The sequence below is a fragment of the Ornithorhynchus anatinus genome, chromosome 11, assembly GCF_004115215.2.
Source record: "Ornithorhynchus anatinus isolate Pmale09 chromosome 11, mOrnAna1.pri.v4, whole genome shotgun sequence".
NCBI classification, from domain to species: domain Eukaryota; kingdom Metazoa; phylum Chordata; class Mammalia; order Monotremata; family Ornithorhynchidae; genus Ornithorhynchus; species Ornithorhynchus anatinus.
In genome coordinates, this window is record NC_041738.1 from 14732714 (window position 1) to 14753325 (window position 20612).

The window sequence follows — 20612 nt, forward strand, 5'->3', positions numbered from 1 at the left end:
CCCCCACCCCAAACACCACCCCAATCACTCACAGACTGACCCTTCTTGTGCTATTGTGTTTTCTGAATACAAAGCCCAGCTCTGTCTTCAGTTTTGCTCTCTATCTTAGAATTCTCCTGAAACTTCTGCTCACTAAGGGCCATTCCTCTCTGGATCGCTGCACCAAAACTTACCAGAGCCATCCTGGAGAACGGCCAGGAGACCACTGCAGGGGACTGATAGCTAGGGGAAGCACCTTCTCACTTGGATCTTTGAAAACCTTTCCTGGTGATGTATGTGGATTGCTTTGTGCCTCCCCTCTTCTGTTTCCCTTTCCACCCCTAGCCCTGAGAAGAGATAAAGGAAATTGTTTTGGTGGTCAAGGTAGAATTCCCCAACACTGAAGGCTCAAACACCTAGTCCAAAGACCTAATATTGGCTCCCTGCTCTGCAGGGGTGAGGGCTGGGCATATCTGCAGTGTCCAGTTATGGCAGAAGACCAAAGCCCTGGGAGTTAGAGAACCTGTGTTCTAATTCTGACTCCACCACTTACCTGCTGTGTGACATTGGTAAATAATAATAATAATAATGTTGGTATTTGTTAAGCGCTTACTAGGTGCCGAGCACTGTTCTAAGCGCTGGGGTAGACATAGGGGAATTAGGTTGTCCCACGTGGGGCTCACAGTCTTAATCCCCATTTTACAGATGAGGGAACTGAGGCACAGAGAAGTGAAGTGACTTGCCCACAGTCACACAGCCGACAAGTGGCAGAGCTGGGATTCGAACTCATGAGCCCTGACTCCAAAGCCCATGCTCTTTCCACTGAGCCACGCTGCTTCTCCATGTCTCAGTTTTGTCTCAGGTAAAGTCACTTAACTTCTCCATGTCTCAGTTTTCTCTTCTTTAATTCAATACCCGCTCTCCCTCCTAATGAGACTGTGAGCCCCACACAGGACAGGAACTGTGCCCCACCTGATTATCTTCTATCTACCCCAGTGCTTAGTACAGTGCTTTGCACATAGTAAGCATCAGCGATTAGAACAGTGCTTGGCACATAATAAGCACTTAACAAATACCATCATTATTTAAGGAATGCCACTTTTAATATTAGTGTTATCTGCCTTTAGCCCCCACCATGAGACTTTCATGCCCGATTAGCTGTCCAACACTGACCAGTTCTCTTCAGTGACCTGAAGCCCCCCTGCCGAGGCTTGGTTCTGGCTGAATCTTTGCCCCTGCTGGAAGAATTCCTTATTGAGCTGCAGAAATCACAGATCTAAGAATAACCTGGAATTTGCCTTAGGCACACATAGCAGGAATCCCAGATGCCTCTCAAGGTGGAAGTCGCAGGGATTCTGGAAAGGGGCCTGGAATTCTGCTTCAGCTGGAGGGTCCTAGTAGAAAGAGTCCAGACTCGGGAATCAGAAGACCTGGGTTCTCATCCCAGCTCTGCCACGTACCTGCTGTGTGACCTAGGGCATGTCACTTAACTTCTCTATGCCTCAGTTCTCTCACCTGCAAAATGGGGATTTAATTCTTGTTCTCCCTCCTACTTAATCTGTGAGCCCCATGTGGGACCTGATTATCTTGTATCTATTCCAGTGCTTAGTACAGGGCTTGGCAGATAGCCCTTAGCATATATTATCATTATTATTATTATTTCTTACACCTGCATTATCCACAGAGGCTACATCCTGCTTGATCACTTGTGCCTGGTGCAATAGAGCAGGGCATAAGCTGGAAACCCAGACTAGCAACTCTGCTAAGGTGACACTGGCCTCAGCGGAGTGTCAGGGATATTGCCAAGTGGGCAATGAGCCGTACCAAATGGAAAGCAATAAAGAGTAGCTACAGGGAGAGTCATTGTCTAGTAGGGGCCACCACTGACAGCAAGCCCGAAACAGCTCCCCTGCACTACCAGAAATGACTCCTGCACCCCTTCTGGTTGGTTCTTATAAAGATCTTTTCCTGTTCAGTAGCATCAATAAATACTACTGAATGAATCTTGACACCTGCTTGAAACCAGGGATTGGTTTGTGGGGTGTATTACTCTGAGCCCTGCTTGTGCCTGACCAAGTTTGGCTTTATTCCTCCCTTATGGGATCTGCGGGGTTCAAATCCCACAGCACCCACGGGTTAAGTCCAGTATAATAATAATAATAATGTTGGTATTTGTTAAGCGCTTACTATGTGCAGAGCACTGTTCTAAGCGCTGGGGTAGACACAGGGGAATCAGGTTGTCCCAAGTGGGGCTCACAGTCTTAATCCCCATTTTACAGATGAGGTAACTGAGGCCCAGAGAAGTTAAGTGACTTGCCCACAGTCACACAGCTGACAAGTGGCAGAGCTGGGATTCGAACCCATGACTTCTGACCCCAAAGCCTGGGCTCTTTCCACTGAGCCACGCTGTATACTCAGACCCTGAGCAGGGACAAGAGAGACTCGGCTGGAGAAGGGACATAGAGAAACATCGTAGCCTAATGGAAAGAGCACAAACCTAGGGGTCAGAGGTTCTAAACCCTGCTCTGCCTCTTTTTCATTCATTCATTCAATCGTATTTATTGAGCACTTACTATGTGCAGAGCATTGTACTAAGCGCTTGGAATGTACAATTCGACAACAGATAGAGACAATCCCTGCCCAACAACAGTCTCACAGTCTAAAAGGGGGAGACAGACAGCAAAACAAAACAGGACAAAACAAAACAAGTTAATGACCTCGGGCAAATCAATTAACTTCTCTGGGCCTGTTTCCTCATCTGCAAAATGGGTATACGATACCTGTTCTCCCTCCTACTCAGACTGTGAGCCCTGTGTGGGTCAAGGACTGTGTCTGACCTGATAATTGTGTATCTACCCCAGGTCTTGGGACAATGCTTAGCACATAGTAAATGCTTAACCAATATTACAATTATTATTACTGAGCAACATCTTGCTTTAGAGCAAGGGGTAGGGACAAAGACTTGAAGCTACGGTGCACACAAGGGGAGGGATAAAGCCCCAGAAGCCAAGGTAGCAATGACAGGACTAGTCGTGGCAGCTGAGCCCACTGCTGAAGAAAAGAAGAAAGTATCTCCCTCTCCTCCTGTGGTGGCCACAGCAGCCCTGAGACTGCTGCTGGCCCCCTCCTTCAATGCCACAGGGGACAGATCTAGAAATGGTAACACTAGCATGAATTGTAAAGAACTCTCATTTTTCCGAAGCACTTTGGCGTCCTCTTGTCCTCATAATATCCCTGGGAGGAAGGGAGAGGCAGAGAGAAAGAAACAGGCACAGTGAGGTTGAGCAGACCAGTGACAGAACTGGGACTGGGACTGAATCCTGCCCCAAGCCTCTTTTTTTGTCTCTTAAATGGTATTTGTTAAGTGTTTACTATCTGTCAGGCACTGTACTAAATGCTAGGGTAGAGAGATGATAATGCGGTTGGACACAGTCCACGTCCCACATGGGGCTCACAGTTCTGATCTCCATTTTATTGTGAGGTAACTGAAGCACAGAGAAGTTAAGTGACTTGCCCAAGGTCATACAGCAGACAAGTAACAGAGCCGGGATTAGAACCAGATCCTCTGACTGCCAGACCTGAGCCCTCTCTACCTGCCAGGCTGAATCAGTGAGGGTGTGTCTCGAGGCCCAAATCATCCTCTTCCTAACAGCCTTTGGTTTGCTGCGGCGACTTAGGTTTTCACTCTGGCCCTGGAACAATAGTCTACAAAGCCAGGGCTGATGACAGCAGGCTGGGAATCTGAAGCAGGTGACCACTGGGGTCGAGGAGGAGGAAATGGAGCTTGAAGGGTTTAGTTCTACCCAATCCCGCAATGGGGCTTGACCCAGGATACGGCATTCCGGTCTCTATCCGGGCTGTCCCGTAAGATACGGACCCACCTCCGGACACCTCTATGTACATTATCATTATTTTAACCACCCAATCTCTCTCTGCCTTGGCTCCTGCAACCGAGTTCCTTGGTTCAGAAGTGATGCCCATGCTCTCGAGGAAGTGGGAGGGGAATGTAACTGGAACAAAGGAAGGGGCCAGGGATCCCCCTGGAGGGACAGCCTAGCTTTCGTGGATTTCCAAAGAAATTTCCATGAGGCATTATTAAATTACCTGGTTTAACTAGCATTATGCATGTAACAGTGCTCCCAAGTGAGTAAAGGGGCATGCGATACCGGCGAGTGGCCATCTGCAGCCCCAACTCCCCCAGTTCCCAAACCTGTTGGATGTTGGGCCCGGCTGGGCCAGGCCAGGCCTACCCTTTTGGCCTAGGTCTCAGGCTGCCCCTAGTCTCAGGCTGCATGTTATTACCGTTATTATTGTATGTGTTAAGCACTTACTATGTGCCAGGCACTATATTAAGTGCTGGGGTGGATATAAGCAAAATGGGTTGGACACAGTCTCTCTCCCACATGGGGCTCACAGTTTCAATCTCCATTTTACAGATAAAGTAACTGAGGCACAGAGAAGTGAAATGGCTTGCCCAAGGTCACAGCAGACAAGTGGAGGAGCCGGAATTAGAACCCATGACCTTCTGACTCCCAGGCCCATGCTCTATGCACTATGCCATGTTTGCATACAGGACAGGGTTCCAAGTTAAGATCTGGCTTGAAGCAGGATATAGGCCCATCCAAACCACACTACAAACTCGAGCCCGCAAGGCCATCCCCCAAATTCACTGGAGTCTCCACTGGTTGCTTTGGGGAACCAGGCCCAAAGGCACCCTTGTCCAGACTGAGTCCAACTCATTCATTCAATCATATTTATTGAGCACTGTACTAAGCACTTGGGAGAGCAAAATATAACAATAAACAGGCAATTTCCCTGCCCACAATGGAGACCCCCCCCACCAACCACCCCCAGAGTTCAGGAGCTGCCACGCGGGGCCAGACCGCCCAAACCAAAGGACGGACAAAGAGTCAGGCTAAGAGGTGCTCAGTGGCTAGCTCGCTTTCAGTGTCTAGCTCATTTTCAGTGTTTCATGTGCCAGATGAGATGTCTTTTCACTACCCCCACCACTTCAGCTCCAGGGACCACCATGACACAGGACACAGAAAGCAAGTGGGAGAACTAAGTCAGTCAGAGAGGGAGACCAGAGCTTCAGTGTAGCCTGCCAGAGGGCTCTTCCTACCTCCCAAGAGTAGGGTTCCTGGAAGGCCGTACAGCTGTGGTTCCTCAGCAAGGAAGCTGTCAAAGACATCCCACAGTTCACCTCTTCTTCCGGGGACGGTGGTTTGGTGAGGATACTTGCTTTCCTCCCAGATGGGAGCAGGAGTGGAAGGGTCGGTGTGGTCCTTTTGAAATATCCTGTATTTGGGTATCTGGAGAAAGAGGTTGGCGGCCCGGCTATGCCGCTGGCCTGCTGGGTGCCCTTGGACAGGTCACTGAACCTCTCTGGGCACTTGTAAAATGGGGTAATACCGCTCTCTACCTCATGGGGGTACTGTGAGGATGAAATGTGATAAGTAGCGTAAAATCACTATGGAAAAAAATAAGTGTAAATGAAATCTAAAGTTTGGTCATTATTATTCTCAACCCTGAGCTACTTGGGGAAATGATATGGTGGGGGTGGGGGGTGGTCCATTTCGGGAGGATATCATAGCTCCCCCAAGAGAATTAGAAAGACAGAGCCCCAGTTCCCCCCTGCCCTTAACCAGGGGACACAGGAAAACAAATGAGAACAGACGTGTTGAACATGCAGCAGAAATGAAATTTATTGTTGGGTCATCAATGGTGACACGCTCAGCGGAGAAAGAGAACATTGTACAAGAGGCTTCTGGGTGGATAAAACTTTGGCTGAAGAGGTTGGAGATTGACTACTAGAGAGCGATGAGCCATGGTGTGACTGAGCACATTCACAGGGCACATGGGTCTTCCCCATCCCAACTGTGATCCTCGCCTGGCCTGGCAGGAGCTTCAGAAACGCCCGGAGGAGTAGGACCGGCCACTGCACTGGGCCCCTGGACGGTGACCATTGCGGGGTGTGCCCGATGGGCGGGGAGTTGAGGGCGGTCCCGGAGCCCGCGGTGGGCAGGGGGGTGCTGTGCCACTGGGAGGGCCAGAAGAGCTGGTTGCACAGGGATGGCTGGGAAGTCTGTGAGAGACAGTGGGATTCCCCTAGTGAGCCAAGAAATTCTAGGAGCAGCTAATCCCCAGAGCTGAGGATTTGTGGGAACCCCATTCAAAGCCAAACCCTGAGAAGCCCCACCAAATACCTTTCAGAGATCCTCCCCTCTGCCTCCCCTGACTTGACAGAGGAGAGAGGCGGGACCAGATTGGCCTGTCACTGTGAGGAATGGATCCCCTATGAGGGCCCAGGGGAGTCCAAGGAGGAAGACCTGCCCAGGGAGGCACAGTATGGCTCCCGGCCAGACAAGTGTGAACAAGACTCCACCCAATCCTCCAAGAAAAGGGACCCTCTCACCCATTTGACTTCTGGGGTACAGTCAACAACGCACTCACTTGCAGTCCTCGCTCTCCAGCAGGTTGCGGTAGGTGGCAATCTCACCCTCCAGTCGGGCCTTGACATCCAGCAGCACCTGGTACTCCTGGTTCTGCCTCTCCAGGTCTGCACGGATCTCAGCCAGCTGGTCTTCCGTTTTGCTGATCAGGAATTGCATCTGGCCCAGCTCCGTGCTGTAGCGGGTGTCTGTCTCCGCCAGCGTGTTGTCCAGGCAGTCTCTCTAGAAGGGAAAAGGACAAGGGCAGTCCTATTATCCGTCCAAGGTGCCCCACCCTCTGGGCCTCGGCGGGCCACTGCAGAGGGAACGGTTGCTATGGGCTAGACTTCCGGGGCGAGAAGTAGAGGGGGGAGAATGGGGTCTTGGTGAGGAGGCTTGGAAAATCAGTGTGGGAGTGGGTGAGGAAGTAAGACACCTAAGACACCCCAGCCTGAGAAATATCTGAGCATTTGTCAGCCACCCACCATCTTTTGCTGTGCCTGCAGCTCAATCTCCAGCGCGTTAACCGTGCGTCTCAGCTCCAGGATCTCCGACTGGCAGCACTGCAGCTCCTCCGAGCAGGACATCACCTGCATGCTCAGCCCCTCCGACTGGAAAACATACGGGGTCCGGCCAGGCAGCAGGAGGGTGTCAGAAAAGGGAAGACCTTCCAGAAGCCACGGATAGTTTCTACCTGAGCCCACTCACCTGGGCCGTGAACCACTGCTCCACATCGTTGCGGTTGGACTCCACCATGGCTTCATACTGACAGCGCATCTCCCCCAGCACCCGGTTTAGATCCACGGGCGGGGTGGTGTCCAGCTCAACTTGGAGCTTGTCTCCCATCTGGCACTGTAGGCTGTAAAGTTCCTGAAGTGTCAAAAGATTCAGAGTGTAGTCAGCCCTGCCCAGAAGACTCCCTCTCCTTGCCAGCCAGATGCCTCCCTCTCTCTGTGAATGAGATGGTAACAACAGGTGGGTTCTGCTTGGACCTCAGGGAAAGCATCCTCGTTGCCAGAATAAGGTCCAAGCACGGCGGACACCATGTCACTCTCAAGCAGGGGCCTCGGCTGGCACAGCTAGAGAGGCTGGCTTAAAAGTTGCACTGGGAAGACCGTAATCCATGTCTCAGGGCTGTCCCTGGGGAGTAGTGAGGGGGGAATCCCACCTGCAGTGCAGCCAGGGGCCGGCGCACTCCAGAATTGCCAGGACTGGGAATCACAGAAAAGAAGGATGGGTGAGCTCAGTGAGCCAGACAAGAGGAGGTTGAAAGGGATACAGGCTGGTGGATCCACATAGGACCAAGAAAAAAGGCCAGGCCGAGGTGGGGAAACCTGGGCCGGCCCACAGAGCCCGGCAGGAAAAGCCAAGGCCAGTCAATCCCTAGTGAATAGAAAGCAACAATCTGTGTGTCTTCACTGAAAATCCCCTTGGCCCTGGGGTGGATTGGTCCCATTTGACTAACAGGAGAAATAAGAAATTGGGCAGCAGTGCAGCCTAATAGATAGATCATGGTCCTGAGAATCAAAGGAGCTGGGTTCTAATCCCAACTCTGCCACTTGTATGCTGCGTGTCCTTGGACAAGTCACTTACCTTCTCTGTGCCTCAGATTCCTCGTCTGCGAAATGGGGATTCAATGCCCGTTCTCCCTCCCTTTTAGACTGTGAGCCCCGTGTCATACAGGGACGGCGTCCAACTTGATTATCTGGAATCTATCCCAGTGGTTAGTACGGTTTCTGGCACATTGTAAGCTTCTTAAAATTATTATTATTGTTAGTCTGGAGAAGAAAGACCAGAGCGAGGAGAAGAGGGGAAGTCTCCAAGGATGAGAAAGTTCCTCTGAGGAGGGGGCTGACTGTGTCCAGACATGAAGGTGAGGGACCATCGCTTCGACTGTAAACTCCTTGTGAGCAGGGAACAACTCTACCAACTACTCTCCTAAGCACTTAGTATAGGGCTCTGCACACAGTAAGCGCTCAATAAGGCCCATCGATTGATTGATTTGATCGGTTGATTGATGGATCAAGGCTCCCACCTGTTCATGGCCCTTCTTGAAACAGAGCAGCTCCTCCTTCAGAGACTCCACCTGGGCCTCCAGGTCACACGTGGCCAGCGTCAGCTCATCCAGGATGCGGCGCAGACCCCCGATGTCCGCCTCCAGAGGCTGGCGGAGTGACAGCTCCGTCTCGTACCTGGAACGCAGGAAGAGGCTGGTCAGTGGTGCCACTGGGGGCCGGTGGAGGCAAGCTGTGGATGGGGCGGGGGTTGGGGGTGCGGAATCCAACCTTCAGAAATACTCTCCAAACCTCCTTAATGACTTGATTTGGGGTCTGAACCTTCTGGGGCCAGCGTGGTGCAAGATGGAGGTAGTGAGATCTAGTGGATAGAGAGAAGTCCCAGGTTCTAGCCCTGACTCTACCACTTGTCTTCTGTATGACCTTGGGCACACAGCCTCTGTATCCTTATCTGTAAAACGGGGACAAAATTGCAGCTCTCTTTCTTCTTAGTGTGATCTGCTTGTGGACTCGCCACATCCCATCCGATAATCTTCTGTCTATCTCTGTGATTAACACAGTCCTTGGTACATAGTAAGTGTTTAATAAATACCATCATTATGATTATTATCCCATTTGGGCAGAGGTACCTCCTGGAGGGCGAGGGCAGAAGAAAGGGGGTGGGACCCGGGGACTCAGATCCACCCTCCCTGGCCCAGTCCTGCTTACTTGTTCCGGAAGTCATCTGCCGCCAGCTTGGCATTGTCCACGTCCGTGGCCAGGCGTGCGTTCTCTGCCTTGGAGCACAGGATCTGGGGGAAGGGAGAGGGAGTGTATCAGGAGAGTTGATAATGGGAGCTCCCCTGACCCCAGCTTTGGAAATCAGCCCCACCCCAGTTGCTGCGCCCTCCAACTTCTACCTCAAGATCCAAGGATGCCACAGGACACCCCCCATACTTCCCCAGAGGGGCAGAAGTGATCTTACAATATGGTGCTGGATCCTTCCTTTCAATCACACTCAGGGAGAGAACAGAGTTTCTCCTCTCCCAGAGTCGGTCTCTAGAGGGAAGGGATGAGGAGGAGAGACTCCACCGAGAAGGGGATGGCAGTGAGCAGTATGGATCTAAGCCTTGACTAGCATAGGGTGCCACTGTCTCTGGGGCGGGACCCCAGGATCCACCACCCATTCATCACCTTCTGCTGCAGCTCCTCGATGGTCCGGAAGTAGGACTGGTAGTTGGAGCACATGGTGGGAATTTGGCATGCACCCCACTGGCTGACCTTGGCCTCCAGCTCAGCGTTCGCACGCTCCAGCTGGCGCACTTGGTCCAGGTAGTTGGCCAGACGGTCGTTCAGGAACTGCATGGTCTCCTTCTCGCCGCCAGGGAGGACGCCTTCGCCCACCCAGCCGCCTGGCCCGGCGTGGGCTGGGAGGTCCCGGCTCCTGGGCCCCGGGATAGCCGGACGGCCGCTGGCTACGGGGAAAGACCGGGCACTGCCTGGGCTCGGGCCATTTGGCCTGGGTTGAACGCGGTTAGGCGGGCAGCTCCCGATAGGGCAGGCACCGGACCGGCTGCCGGATGGCTGGTTGCTTTGAACCAGGAAGCCCCCAGAACGGCGGCCACCCTCAGCCGGGCCGCAGCCAGACCTGGAGCTGGGGTTCTTGATACAGCTCTTGGGACGACCAGTGCTGGAAGCCATAGTGCTCTCCCTGGGAGTGCCCGGTGGGTGGCAGAGGCCGGAGCAGTATGTGTGCCAGGCCCCTTTCTCCTCCCCAGTTCTTTTATACCCGCAGCTGCCGTGTCCCCCTCCAGAGCCTGATTTCGGCTCATCGCAACGGCCCATTAGTCAGAATCCATGTTCCCATGAACAGTTCGCCCCTCATAAAAGGGAGTTTAACTGTGTCGAGACTCCTCGCGGCTGCTTCTGTTGCTGAAAGGGTTGTTTCATGTCTCGCTTCAAAGACACATCAGGGCTCAGGCCTGTTCACTGGGGTGACCACTCAGCCGGCCCAGGGCGGGACCCGGCCGCTTGGCCAGTGGCAGGGTGGGGATCCGGGCCCTCGGGCTACCGCCCCCCCGAGAGAGAACCGAGTCCAGTCCAAAGGAAAACATTGCTTTGTTCTGCCTTCCCCTGAAGGGCCGGGCGCCGGGACCTAAGAGACACCCTAGATCAGAGGGAAGGAGTCCGACCATGTCAAGAGAGAACCATAGGCAAGCTGCGTGGCACTCGGACCACTAGATCGGCCGTGGGACACCGGCCCTGTGCCAACCTCTAAGTCAAGCTTCTCCACCCTCCAGAGGGATTCTGTCTGGGCAGACCACCTCTTCGCAGGACCCTTGGAGCAGAGGCCGATGTTCAGCTCCAGATGGGGAGGTGAGGAGGAAGGAATGGACTGAGGGGGGGTGGGGGGGATACCTAATTATAACAATAATCGTGGTTTTTTGTTAAGTACTTCCTATGTGCCAGGCACTGTACTAAGCACTGACATGAGAGAGAAAGCCAGTGGGAGGCAGCATGGAAAGAACATGGGCCTGGGAGTACAGAGGCTTGGGTTCTAATCCCATCTCTGCCTCTCTGCCTGATGGAGGGCCTAGGATGAGTAACTTGACCTCACTGGCCCTCTCCTCTATAAAAGGGGGAGTAAGATGCCCACTCTCCTTCCACCTTAGATTGGGAGCCCTGAGTTGTGCTGGGACTGATTAGCTTGGATCCACCACAGCACTTAAATACAGTACTTATCCCATAGCACGCGTTTAACCAAACCCTCAATATCTAACTGAACATAATGATCTAGAGGAGTCCAAGCACAAAGATCATATCCTTTGAAGCCCCACAGGTGGGCTCAGCGTAAATTGGAAACCACCTGGGGCCATGGCTCTGGAAGGGAATTATAGGGTGGGTCATTCATTCAATAGTATTTATTGAGCGTTTACTATGGGCAGAGCACTGTACTAAGCGCTTGGAATGTACAAATCGGCAACAGATAGAGGCAGTCCCTGCCCATTGACGGGCTTACAGTCTAATCGGGGGAGACAGACAAAAACAATAGCAATAAATAGAATCAAGGGGATGTACATCTCATTAAAACAATAGCAATAAATAGAATCAAGGGGATGTACATCTCATTAACAAAATAAATAGGGTAATAAAAATATATACAAATGAGCAGACGAGCACAGTGCTGAGGGGAGGGGAAGGGAGAGTGGGAGGAGCAGAGGGAAAGGGGAGGAAAGGCGAGGGAGTTCTAATCAATGCTATCTATTGAGCACTTACTCGGTTCCAGAGCACTGTTCTAAGCGCTTGGGAGAGTACAATCCAACAGAATTAGTAGACATGGTCCTTGCCCAAGTTGAATTTACAGGCACAGGGAGGATGTGGGGAAGGGTCGGCGGGGGGTAGAGGGAACTGAAGTACAGAGGGTAGGTTGGCATTGGAGGAGTGGAGTGCGCAAACTCGTTTGTAGTAGGAGAGACCTGATTGAGTGCCTTATCAATAATAATGTTGCTATTTGTTAAGTGCTTACTATGTGCAGAGCACTGTTCTAAGCGCTGGGGTAGATACAGGGTAATCAGGTTGTCCCACGTGAGGCTCACAGTTAATCCCCATTTTACTGTTCAGGTAACTGAGGCACAGAGAAGTGAAGTGACTTGCCCACAGTCATACAGCTGCCAAGTGGCAGAGCCGGGATTTGAACCCATGACTTCTGACTCCCAAGCACGGGCTCTTTCCACTAAGCCACGGAAGGAATTTCTGTTTAACGTAGAAGTGGATGGGCATCCGTTGGGAGCTTTTGAAAAGTGGGGAGACGTGGACTGAACAGTTTTCCTGCACAAATGATTTGGGCAGCAGAGTGAAGTATGGACTAGAGAGGAGAGAGAGCAGGGAGGTCCGCAAGGAGGCCGATGCAGTCGTCAAGGTGGGAATGACCAGCGCTTGGATCAGTGTGGGAGCAATTTGGATAACAATAATAATAATGATGATGGGATTTGTTAAGCGCTTACTATGTGCCTGAATCAGACAGGAAATGTCCCCTCCTGCAGAGGGGAGGGGAGAAGGGACATCCGTTGACAGCACAACGGCAGGGAATTCTGGGATCCAGAAAGATCTGGCATCTGTCAATCAATCAATGGAATTTATTGAGCTCTATCATTCAGTCAGTCATATTTATTGAGCACTTACTGTGTGCAGAGCACTGTACTAAGTGCTTGGGAGAGTATAATACAACAATAAGCAGACACATTCCCTGCTTCGAGAGCTTACGGTGTGCGGAGCACTGTACTAAGCGACTGGGGGAGTATAACATAAGAGAGTTGGTAGACACAGTCCCTGCCCACACGTGCTTAGTGTCTGGGTCCCCCGGGGGCACTTACACTGCCTCCTCCCAACCATCGCTGCCCAGGGCTGAACCCGCCACAGCCGCAGAGCCCCACCCAGCCAGGGAGAGACGCCGCTTTTCTGGGGAGAGCAAGGTGAGCGGTGCTAAGAAGACAGGTCCACAAAGCCGGCCTCCTGGCGGGCTGGATGGAAGGGTAGTCTAGGAGTGAGAAAGGCGGGCCTGGCAACACGCTATTCCCTGCCAGGCCCAAGGGTGGAAGCCACGGCGTATAAGGGCCGCGTCTGCCTGGGAGGTAAAGTGTGTCGCATTCGGAAGCAGTGACTCCGTTAGCTCGGCTGTTCAGAAATAATGATAATTATTGTGGTATTTGTTAAGTGCTTACTTTGTGCCAGGCACTGTACTAAGCGCTGAGGTAGATACAAGCAAATTGGGTGGGACACGTTTCCTGTCCCGCAAAGGGCTCAGAGTCTTGATCCCCATTTTACAGACGAAGTAACTGAGTCACAGGGAAATTCATTCATTCATTCAATGGTATTTATTGAGCGCTATCTATGTGCAGAGCACTGTACTAAGTGCTTGGAATGTACGATTCGGCAACAGATAGAGACAATCCCTGCCCAGCAACGGGCTCACAGTCTAAACGGGGGAGAATGAATGAATGACTGAATGACCCCGTCCACAGTGGGAGACGCACCCCTGCTTTGGCTCATTGGTACACATTTTCCACCCTGCTTCTGGGGCAGTCTTCTTAGGCATGCAGGGCCCAGAGCTGGGGGCCCCTTTCTGCCCCACCCCTGGCCCCAGGCTCGCATTCCAGGACCTGAACTTGCTCTCCACCAAACACCGATGAGCTGCTCAGGCTGGGTGTCCCATCGAGAAAGAGCAGGGTTCCCTGCAAGAAACAGGCCCTGGAGTTTGGTGGGGAGATAGCGATCTTAACCCAAGGGGAGAAAAGCGATCCTGGCACTGCAGAAGAATGAGGTCATTCAGACAAAGAGAAAAACGTTCTATGGAGGCCTGGGAACTGATGAGAAGGAAGAGCTCAGTCAGACTCCAATGTTCCCCCGCTCGCTAGCTCGCAGACCCGGGAAGCATAATAATAATAATAATAATGTTGGTATTGGTAAAGCGCTTACTATGTGCAGAGCACTGTTCTAAGCGCTGGGGGAGATACAGGGGAATCGGGTTGTCCCACGTGAGGCTCACAGTCTTAATCCCCATTTTACAGAGGAGGTAACTGAGGCACAGAGAAGTGAAGTGACTTGCCCACAGTCACACAGCTGCCAAGTGGCAGAGCTGGGATCGGGGATTCCCTGAGGAATGCTGAGGAGGTGAGGGAAGGGTCCCTGATTAAGAACTCTCCAGTGTAGAGCAGCTTTGACAATGGCCAAGAGAAGTGAGTGAGACCGTGCGGGTGCTTTAGCAACTGTGAGGGGGAATGTGTAACTTGCCCTAGGTGTGTGTACCGATCTGTGTGCCCATGTGTACCTGTCTGTGACTCTGTGTGTGTGTGCACATGCTTCTGTGTGTGTGAAAACCAGGGACCAGACACTTCGGAGCCCCAGGGGACCAATGAAAGGAGGGCGGCTCCCAGCCCCCACCCAACCGGCCGCACCCTGGCACCACAGCAGCAGGGCAGACGGTGCAGCCTGGTGTGTTTATAGCCGCCTGCTCTCCCCTTTCCCAACCTGCCAGGCCAGATTTGGTCTGGCTACCGCCCCCTCCTTTCCCTCAGCGCCCCCTGGGCCCAGCAGGCAGGGGCGGAGACTTTGATCTTCCTTGGGAAGGTCCAGGGGGGCTCCTTTGAAGGGCACTTCGGCCCCGTTTCCAGTCTGGCCGGATGCCGCCAGCCGGCCTGGCCGAAGGCGCTGGGGGGCCTCCAGCCCCCTGAAGTAAGCAGTGAGGCACGTTTCCTTTGAGGTGAGACCTAAGCACCGCTCTGACCGCCCCGTCTGGGCACCCAGGACGGTGTCCGGCGGCCCAGGCCAGCGGATGGGGCCACACCCACCGTGGTGTGAATCCGGCCACCCTTGCTGGTTTCCATGGATGGGAGCGATTAGACTGTAAGCCCGTCAAACGGCAGGGACTGTCTCTATCTGTTGCCGACTTGTTCATCCCAAGCGCTTAGTACAGTGCTCTGCACATAGTAAGCGCTCAATAAATACTATTGAATGAATGAATGAGAGGGCAAGGGGGAGTGGCCATGGGGAGAAACAGTCTGGGGGCACCAGATGGGAGAGGAAAGATTCTCACTCGGTGAATGTGGCAGGTGTAGAGGTGGGTGGTGGGGGCTGGGTTCGACACAAGGTACACGGTCTCTCCTTTCCCCAGTTAGCAGTGTCGGGGAGTTGTGCCACTCACTTCACCCACTCGTCTGAAGCCTCAGCAGGAAAGCAACCTGAGGGGCCATGGAGTTGGAGAGGAAGGAACCCAAGGAGCTGGCCTCTCTCAAGGCCGACCCCAGCTATGACCTGTATCCGGAAGGGCTGGGCTACCACTTTGCAGGATCCCAGTCTAGTCCTCAGTTCAGTGGGAAGAGGATGTGTCCCTTAGCTGGCCTGGTCCAGGGCTGGTGAGGGAGGGGCCTGGGACATTCTATGCTCCCTGAAGTGTCCTTGGTGGAATAAAGGTCCTTTTGCCTAGATGGGGCAGCCCTTCTCCTGGAAAAGTGAGGTTGGCAGGGTCAAGGGGCTTAAGAGGCGTAAGAAGAAAGTGGGTGGCTAGCATGTGACAACATGACCCAGGCCCAGAATGTACATACTCTGTTGGCAACAGAGGGATGAAGAGGGCCTCTGCAAGCCAGAGCATTCATTCATTTAGTTGTATTTATTGTTTACTATGCGCAAAGCGAAGCACTTGGGAAAGTACAATATAACAGTAATAATTATTGTGGTATTTGTTAAGCACTTACTATATGCCAGGCACTGTACTAAGCGCTGGGGTGGATACAAGCAAAACAAGTTGGACACAGTCCCTGTACCACGCGGGGCTCACGGTTTCAATCCCCATTTTATAGACGAGGGAACTGAGGCCCAGAGAAATGAAGTGACTTCCCCAGGATCAGGCACCAGACGAGTGGCAGAGCTGGAATTAGAACCCACGACCTTCTGACCCTCAGGCCCATGCTCTATCCGCTACACCGTGCCGCTTGCCCAGTGAACAGTCACATTCTCTGCCCAAATCCCAGCAGACCACCCCAAGAGGATCTGCCTGAGATCAGGCAGGCTCAGGACCACAAGACCGTCAGACCAGGGAATGGAGGAAGAGCTCTTTGGAAGTGGACCCAACAACTCTCCCAAGGAGATCCCAACGGCTTTGTGGGTTGTACTTTCTGGGCAACTGGTAGTACCTGATATCTTCGGCCCAGCGCCCTTACCCCTCCCCCAATCGGAAAGGGTCCGCCCCATCTCCGTGGTATAAAGCACATGGGTTTCAGATGAGCATACATGTGGGCGTGTCCAGTGTGTGGGAGTATGTTACTGTTTGTGTCACTGTGTATTTAGCTGAATATCTGCTGTCAGAATGGAGCCTCCCACTTCTCTACCGTATGGGCATGTAGCATCTTGTCGGGACCCCGCAGGCCGGGAGACTATTTCCCTTCTGTGATCCCTTTTTGGGACCTGAAGGGACGGCCCCAGGAATGGGAGCACCCTTGAGGGTTCAGCCTCCGGACTCCCCACCCCTCTCCTTTGTCCCTCAGGGAGAGGATGGCTGGCAATCCACCCTGTCCCCAATGCCCCAGCACCCTCCGCACCTTCTGGAACCCAGCGAGAGATCCGATGAGGGAAAGAATAGCATTTCCTGGACTGGGGAACATTCCCTTTATTTGCAGGATCCAGGGCACCCAGGCCCCTCCGCTCACTTGAAGCAGCAGGAAACATGGGGTCGGGGGAGTGGGGGTAGAGAGGCAGCGGGGAGGCACCGAACAAGAGGCGGGGATTGGGAAATATGGTCTTGGTGAGTAGCGTCGGGGGGGTGGAGCCGGGGCCCACTGGTTCTCCGCTTGCAACCTTGCCGGGGGCTCTACCGGGCTCTGGCCTGCCTCACCTCGACTCTTTCCCTTCTCCTCGGGCTCGGGCTCCCCTGTCGGGAGCCAGGCTCAGTATCGCCCGGGACCGCAGGGGGCACATGGCACACAGACCGGGCGGGGCCCGCAGGGCACACAGGGAGCGGTGCACGGGTGGCAGGGAAGTCTGCAGGAGAAACCACAAGAGAGATTAAATGGAGAGATAATGGCCATGCCGCACGGTGCCTAAGACACCGAGGCCCACTGGGAGGAAGAGAGGGGTCAACAGAGAGACACAAACAGACCTAGGCCCGGATGAATAGGAGCACACGTAAAGGAGAAGAGAGAAGGGAAAGGGAACGGGGAGACAGGGAGAAGTGAATCTATTAACTGTGTGCTACAGACAAGCGTAAAACTCCAGACACGCTGAGGCATGTTGTGGGCTGTTCACTGTAAGGGCACCCCGGGGAGAGAGCCTCGGTCGGGGGAGAAGAGAAGAAGGGCAGCCCCTATAGAGCCCCCGGAACCACTGCCCAGGGGCAACCAGCCGTACTCACTTGCAGTCCTCGCTCTCCAGCAAGCGGCGGTAAGTGGCTATCTCCCCCTCCAGCCGGGCCTTGACGTCCAGCAGCACCTGGTACTCCTGGTTCTGTCGCTCCAGGTCGCACCGGATGTCCGCCAGCTGGGCTTCCACATTGCTAATCAGGCCCTGCATCTGGGCCAGTTGAGAGCCGTAGCGGCCCTCGGTCTCGGCCAGCGTGGACTCAAGGGAGTTTCTCTGTAGGGGAGTTGGGGGGAAACAGCTCAGCGCGAGGGCAGGGTCTGAGGCGTTGGGGCCCGAAGATGCACTATGGGGAGTAGGTAGGAGCAGGACTGGGCCGGAACACGCACCATGCTGTGCTGAGCCTGCAGCTCGATCTCCAGTGCATTGACGGTGCGTCTCAGCTCAATGATCTCCGACTGGCAGCACTGCAGCTGTTCCGAGCTGGTTACCACCTGCTGGTTCAGCTCATCCATCTAGGGGACAAACACATACATACACAGACAAATACAGAGGTCAGGACCAGGCAGCTCTGCCATCGGGACCCTGCGTGCTCCCGACACCCACCTGGGTGTTGAACCATTGCTCCACATCCCTCCGATTGTTCTCCACCAGCCCCTCATACTGGCCCCGCATCTCGTCCAGAACCCGGTTCAGGTCCACGGGCGGGGCCGCATCCACCTCTATGTTGAGCCGGTCTCCGAGCTGGCAGCGCAGTGCGTTCACCTCCTGGGGACCGAGAGATAGTCATCCCCCGGCCTTGCCCCTGCCTGGCCTCCGGGCTTCTCCGCCCACCCCCGGGGACACTCCGGGATGACTCGCACCTACCTCCTCGTGGTTCTTCCGCAGACAGAGCAACTCCTCCTTCAGCGACTCCACCTGGGCCTCCAGGTCAGCCTTGCACAGGGTCAGCTCGTCCAGGATGCGGCGCAGACCGTTGATGTCGGCCTCCACCAGCTGGCGGAGGGTCAGTTCCGTCTCGTATCTGTGAGCAAGAAGGCAGAGCGGGTGAGTGACCCAGGTTTAGCTGGGAACTGCCAGGCATCCCCTTGCTTCCTCCCCACCCTCAGCCCTCCTTGGGGTGTCCAGCATGGAGGCTCCCCCGGCCCTGTTCCCCGGCCCTCGGCCCTTACTTGGTGCGGAAGTCATCTGCGGCCAGCTTGGCGTTATCGATCTGCACCACCAGCCGGGCATTGTCCGCCTTGGTGCACAGGACCTGCAGTGAGGGGCAGGAGAGCAATCAGAATCACAGTGGTGTTTGTTTAGCACTTACTCTGTGCCAAGATATGATGCCCTCAGATGAGGGTGGAGTCAGAGAGTCTTAGAAATGGAAAGAGGAAATGAGAACCAAAAGCCTGGGGTAGGAAGCATAGAAGACCGGCTGGATCAGCGGACAAAGGGGCCGCACCCATGCCAGCCGCCGGCCAGGACCCTCAACCCCAAAAAGCTTCCCTGGGCCATTTGAGACCCCACTGTTCCAATCCCAAGACCTCCAAGAATCCAGGCTCCCCCGGACAGGGTCACATCGGACAGAGACTAGACGAGGTCCCATGAGTTGAGGGGTAGAATCCTTTGCCCCCCCGACCCTGTCTTGGGGGAGGCGGATTGAACTGGATTTTTCCCTCCACCCTCCCCAACCCACCCTCGGCCGGCACCTTCTGTTGCAACTCCTCAATGGTCCGGAAATAGGACTGGTAGTCGGGGCCCATGGTGGGCATTTGGGTCTGGCAGGAGTCACGGATCTTGGCATCCAGCTCGGTGTTCTCTCGCTCCAGCTGGCGCACCTTCTCCAGGTAGTTGGCCAGACGATCATTGAGCATCTGCATGGTCTCCTTCTCGCTGCCCTGGAGGCTGGCATCGCAGTACCAGCCGGACCCCCCCACAGAGCAAGGCAGGGGACATGACCCCGGCAGGCGGCTGCCCGAGCGGCAGGTTGTGGCCAGGAAGGACTTGGGCAAGGAGCCTCCAGTCCTGCAGGGGCTGGACATGCAGCCCAGAGGTTGGCAGAAGTAGGACAGGTAGGTCTCCGGGCGGTAAGTGGCACCAGTAGAGCAGACGGAGGGTGCCCGGGCCCAACCCTTAACAGAACCCGTGGAGGTGCAGAAGCTGGAAGCCATGGTGCCCGTGCCGGCGATACCTGCAACTGGTAGGTGTCGGTGAGCCCCTTTTATCCCTGCAGGATGGGGGCGAGGAGACACGCCGGGCTGGTAGGTCGATGCCTGGCCTCGTCGGAAACCGCTAATTACCAGGTTATAGACTTTGGGGGGAGAGTCACTTTCCTCGTAAAAGCGATTTAGTTGTTGGTTTGGCCTACTCGGGACTCTCCCACCTCGGGAGAGCGGGAGGGAGTTTCCGGACTTTTTCAAAGTGGCAGAGGTGTGCTGGAATGAGGAACCCTGGGTCCCCTTCCTCTCCTTGGTCCACGGTGGGTCAGGGGGTGGGGCCTGGCACTCTCCCCCAGCACCCTGACAAGACGTGGTAAGGGTGGCACGTGGTGTCAGGGTCCAGAAGGGGACGGACTGACGGGTTGGAAAAGAGGGTGCCGGGAGCATTGCCAACCCAATCTCCCTTCAGGAGCTAAGATCTCTGGGCCTCGAAGAAGCCGCTGAGAAGGGGCGCTGTCCCCGTGGGGTGGGGGCACCTTGATGTGGTCTGAGCATTCAGCACAGCCTCCCACGGAGCCACAGCCTCCAGCAAGTTTGGGGGACCTGACTGGGGAGGGGCAACCCAGAATACCCTGCAGAAACCTCAGGGTTGTAACTGTGAGACCTGCGCTCTGGCCCATCTAAGGGGCAGATCTAGGTTCAGGAGGGGTATCCCAGCACCAGTGGGCCACAGGCTCGGACTTCCTCCTGGCAGGAGTGAATGCCTACACTGAGCCAATCCGCACTCTCTCAGCCAGGCCTTCACTGAGGGCTCTGGGTAATCTCTTTCGCTAGGGCTGGTGGGCGAGGCAAGTGGGAGAAAGTTTTCCACTGGAAAACTGGGGCTAGGAGAGAGGCCTTGGGTGCACAGCTGGCCTCTCTGACTCCCTTCCCCCGGTTGGGGATGAGTTGGGAAAAGAGGCGATCTCGGGGAATGAGCCGGTTCCTGCGGGGGTGTGGCATTGGCCTCCCACGGGATAGCAGAAAGGGGAGCCCGGAGGCAGGGGGCGAGTAGCTAATGACAGAAGCCAGGACTCGGGAAAACAGGGATCAAAGAGCTGGCGGCTTCCCCAGTGCCTTTACCGGGAGGGGAGAGGGTGCAGGGGGGCCCTCTCACTGCAAGGAGGCGGAGGGGGGAACCCTTGCGTAATGGGTGGGGCTACAGCCTCGGGGATGAG

The 20612-nt window shown here is 54.5% G+C and overlaps 2 protein-coding genes across 2 annotated transcripts; both read right to left on the reverse strand.

Moving 5' to 3' along the window:
- Nucleotides 1-5821: 5821 nt before the first annotated feature.
- LOC100083777 (keratin, type I cuticular Ha4-like) lies at nt 5822-10105 on the reverse strand. The gene is made up of 7 exons (XM_029075275.2): nt 9599-10105; nt 9134-9216; nt 8446-8602; nt 7119-7280; nt 6896-7021; nt 6433-6653; nt 5822-6064 (listed from the first exon to the last, which is right to left on the reverse strand). Exons 1-7 carry the CDS (start codon nt 10103-10105, stop codon nt 5887-5889), a joined length of 1434 nt encoding a protein of 477 aa, XP_028931108.1. The 3' UTR covers nt 5822-5886.
- Nucleotides 10106-16649: 6544 nt separating this feature from the next.
- On the reverse strand, nt 16650-19131 carry LOC100083755 (keratin, type I cuticular Ha6-like). Its single transcript, XM_007663129.3, has 7 exons — nt 18946-19131; nt 18424-18506; nt 18119-18275; nt 17858-18019; nt 17641-17766; nt 17307-17527; nt 16650-16936 (listed from the first exon to the last, which is right to left on the reverse strand). Exons 1-7 carry the CDS (start codon nt 19114-19116, stop codon nt 16843-16845), a joined length of 1014 nt encoding a protein of 337 aa, XP_007661319.3. The 5' UTR covers nt 19117-19131; the 3' UTR covers nt 16650-16842.
- Nucleotides 19132-20612: the final 1481 nt, after the last annotated feature.

Excerpts from the sequence above, each read along its gene's own strand:
- LOC100083777 (XM_029075275.2), bottom strand. The coding sequence starts at position 10,105 with ATGGCTTCCAGCACTGGTCGTCCCAAGAGCTGTATCAAGAACCCCAGC. Across the intron at positions 9,217-9,598 it reads TCGAGGAGCTGCAGCAGAAG|ATCCTGTGCTCCAAGGCAGA; the intron begins GTGATGAATGGG and ends CCCTTCCCCCAG. Across the intron at positions 6,654-6,895 it reads TGCAGGCACAGCAAAAGATG|AGAGACTGCCTGGACAACAC; the intron begins GTGGGTGGCTGA and ends TTTCCCTTCTAG.
- LOC100083755 (XM_007663129.3), bottom strand. The coding sequence starts at position 19,116 with ATGCAGATGCTCAATGATCGTCTGGCCAACTACCTGGAGAAGGTGCGC. Across the intron at positions 18,507-18,945 it reads TTGAGGAGTTGCAACAGAAG|GTCCTGTGCACCAAGGCGGA; the intron begins GTGCCGGCCGAG and ends CCCTCACTGCAG. Across the intron at positions 18,276-18,423 it reads GCAGATGACTTCCGCACCAA|ATACGAGACGGAACTGACCC; the intron begins GTAAGGGCCGAG and ends TCTTGCTCACAG.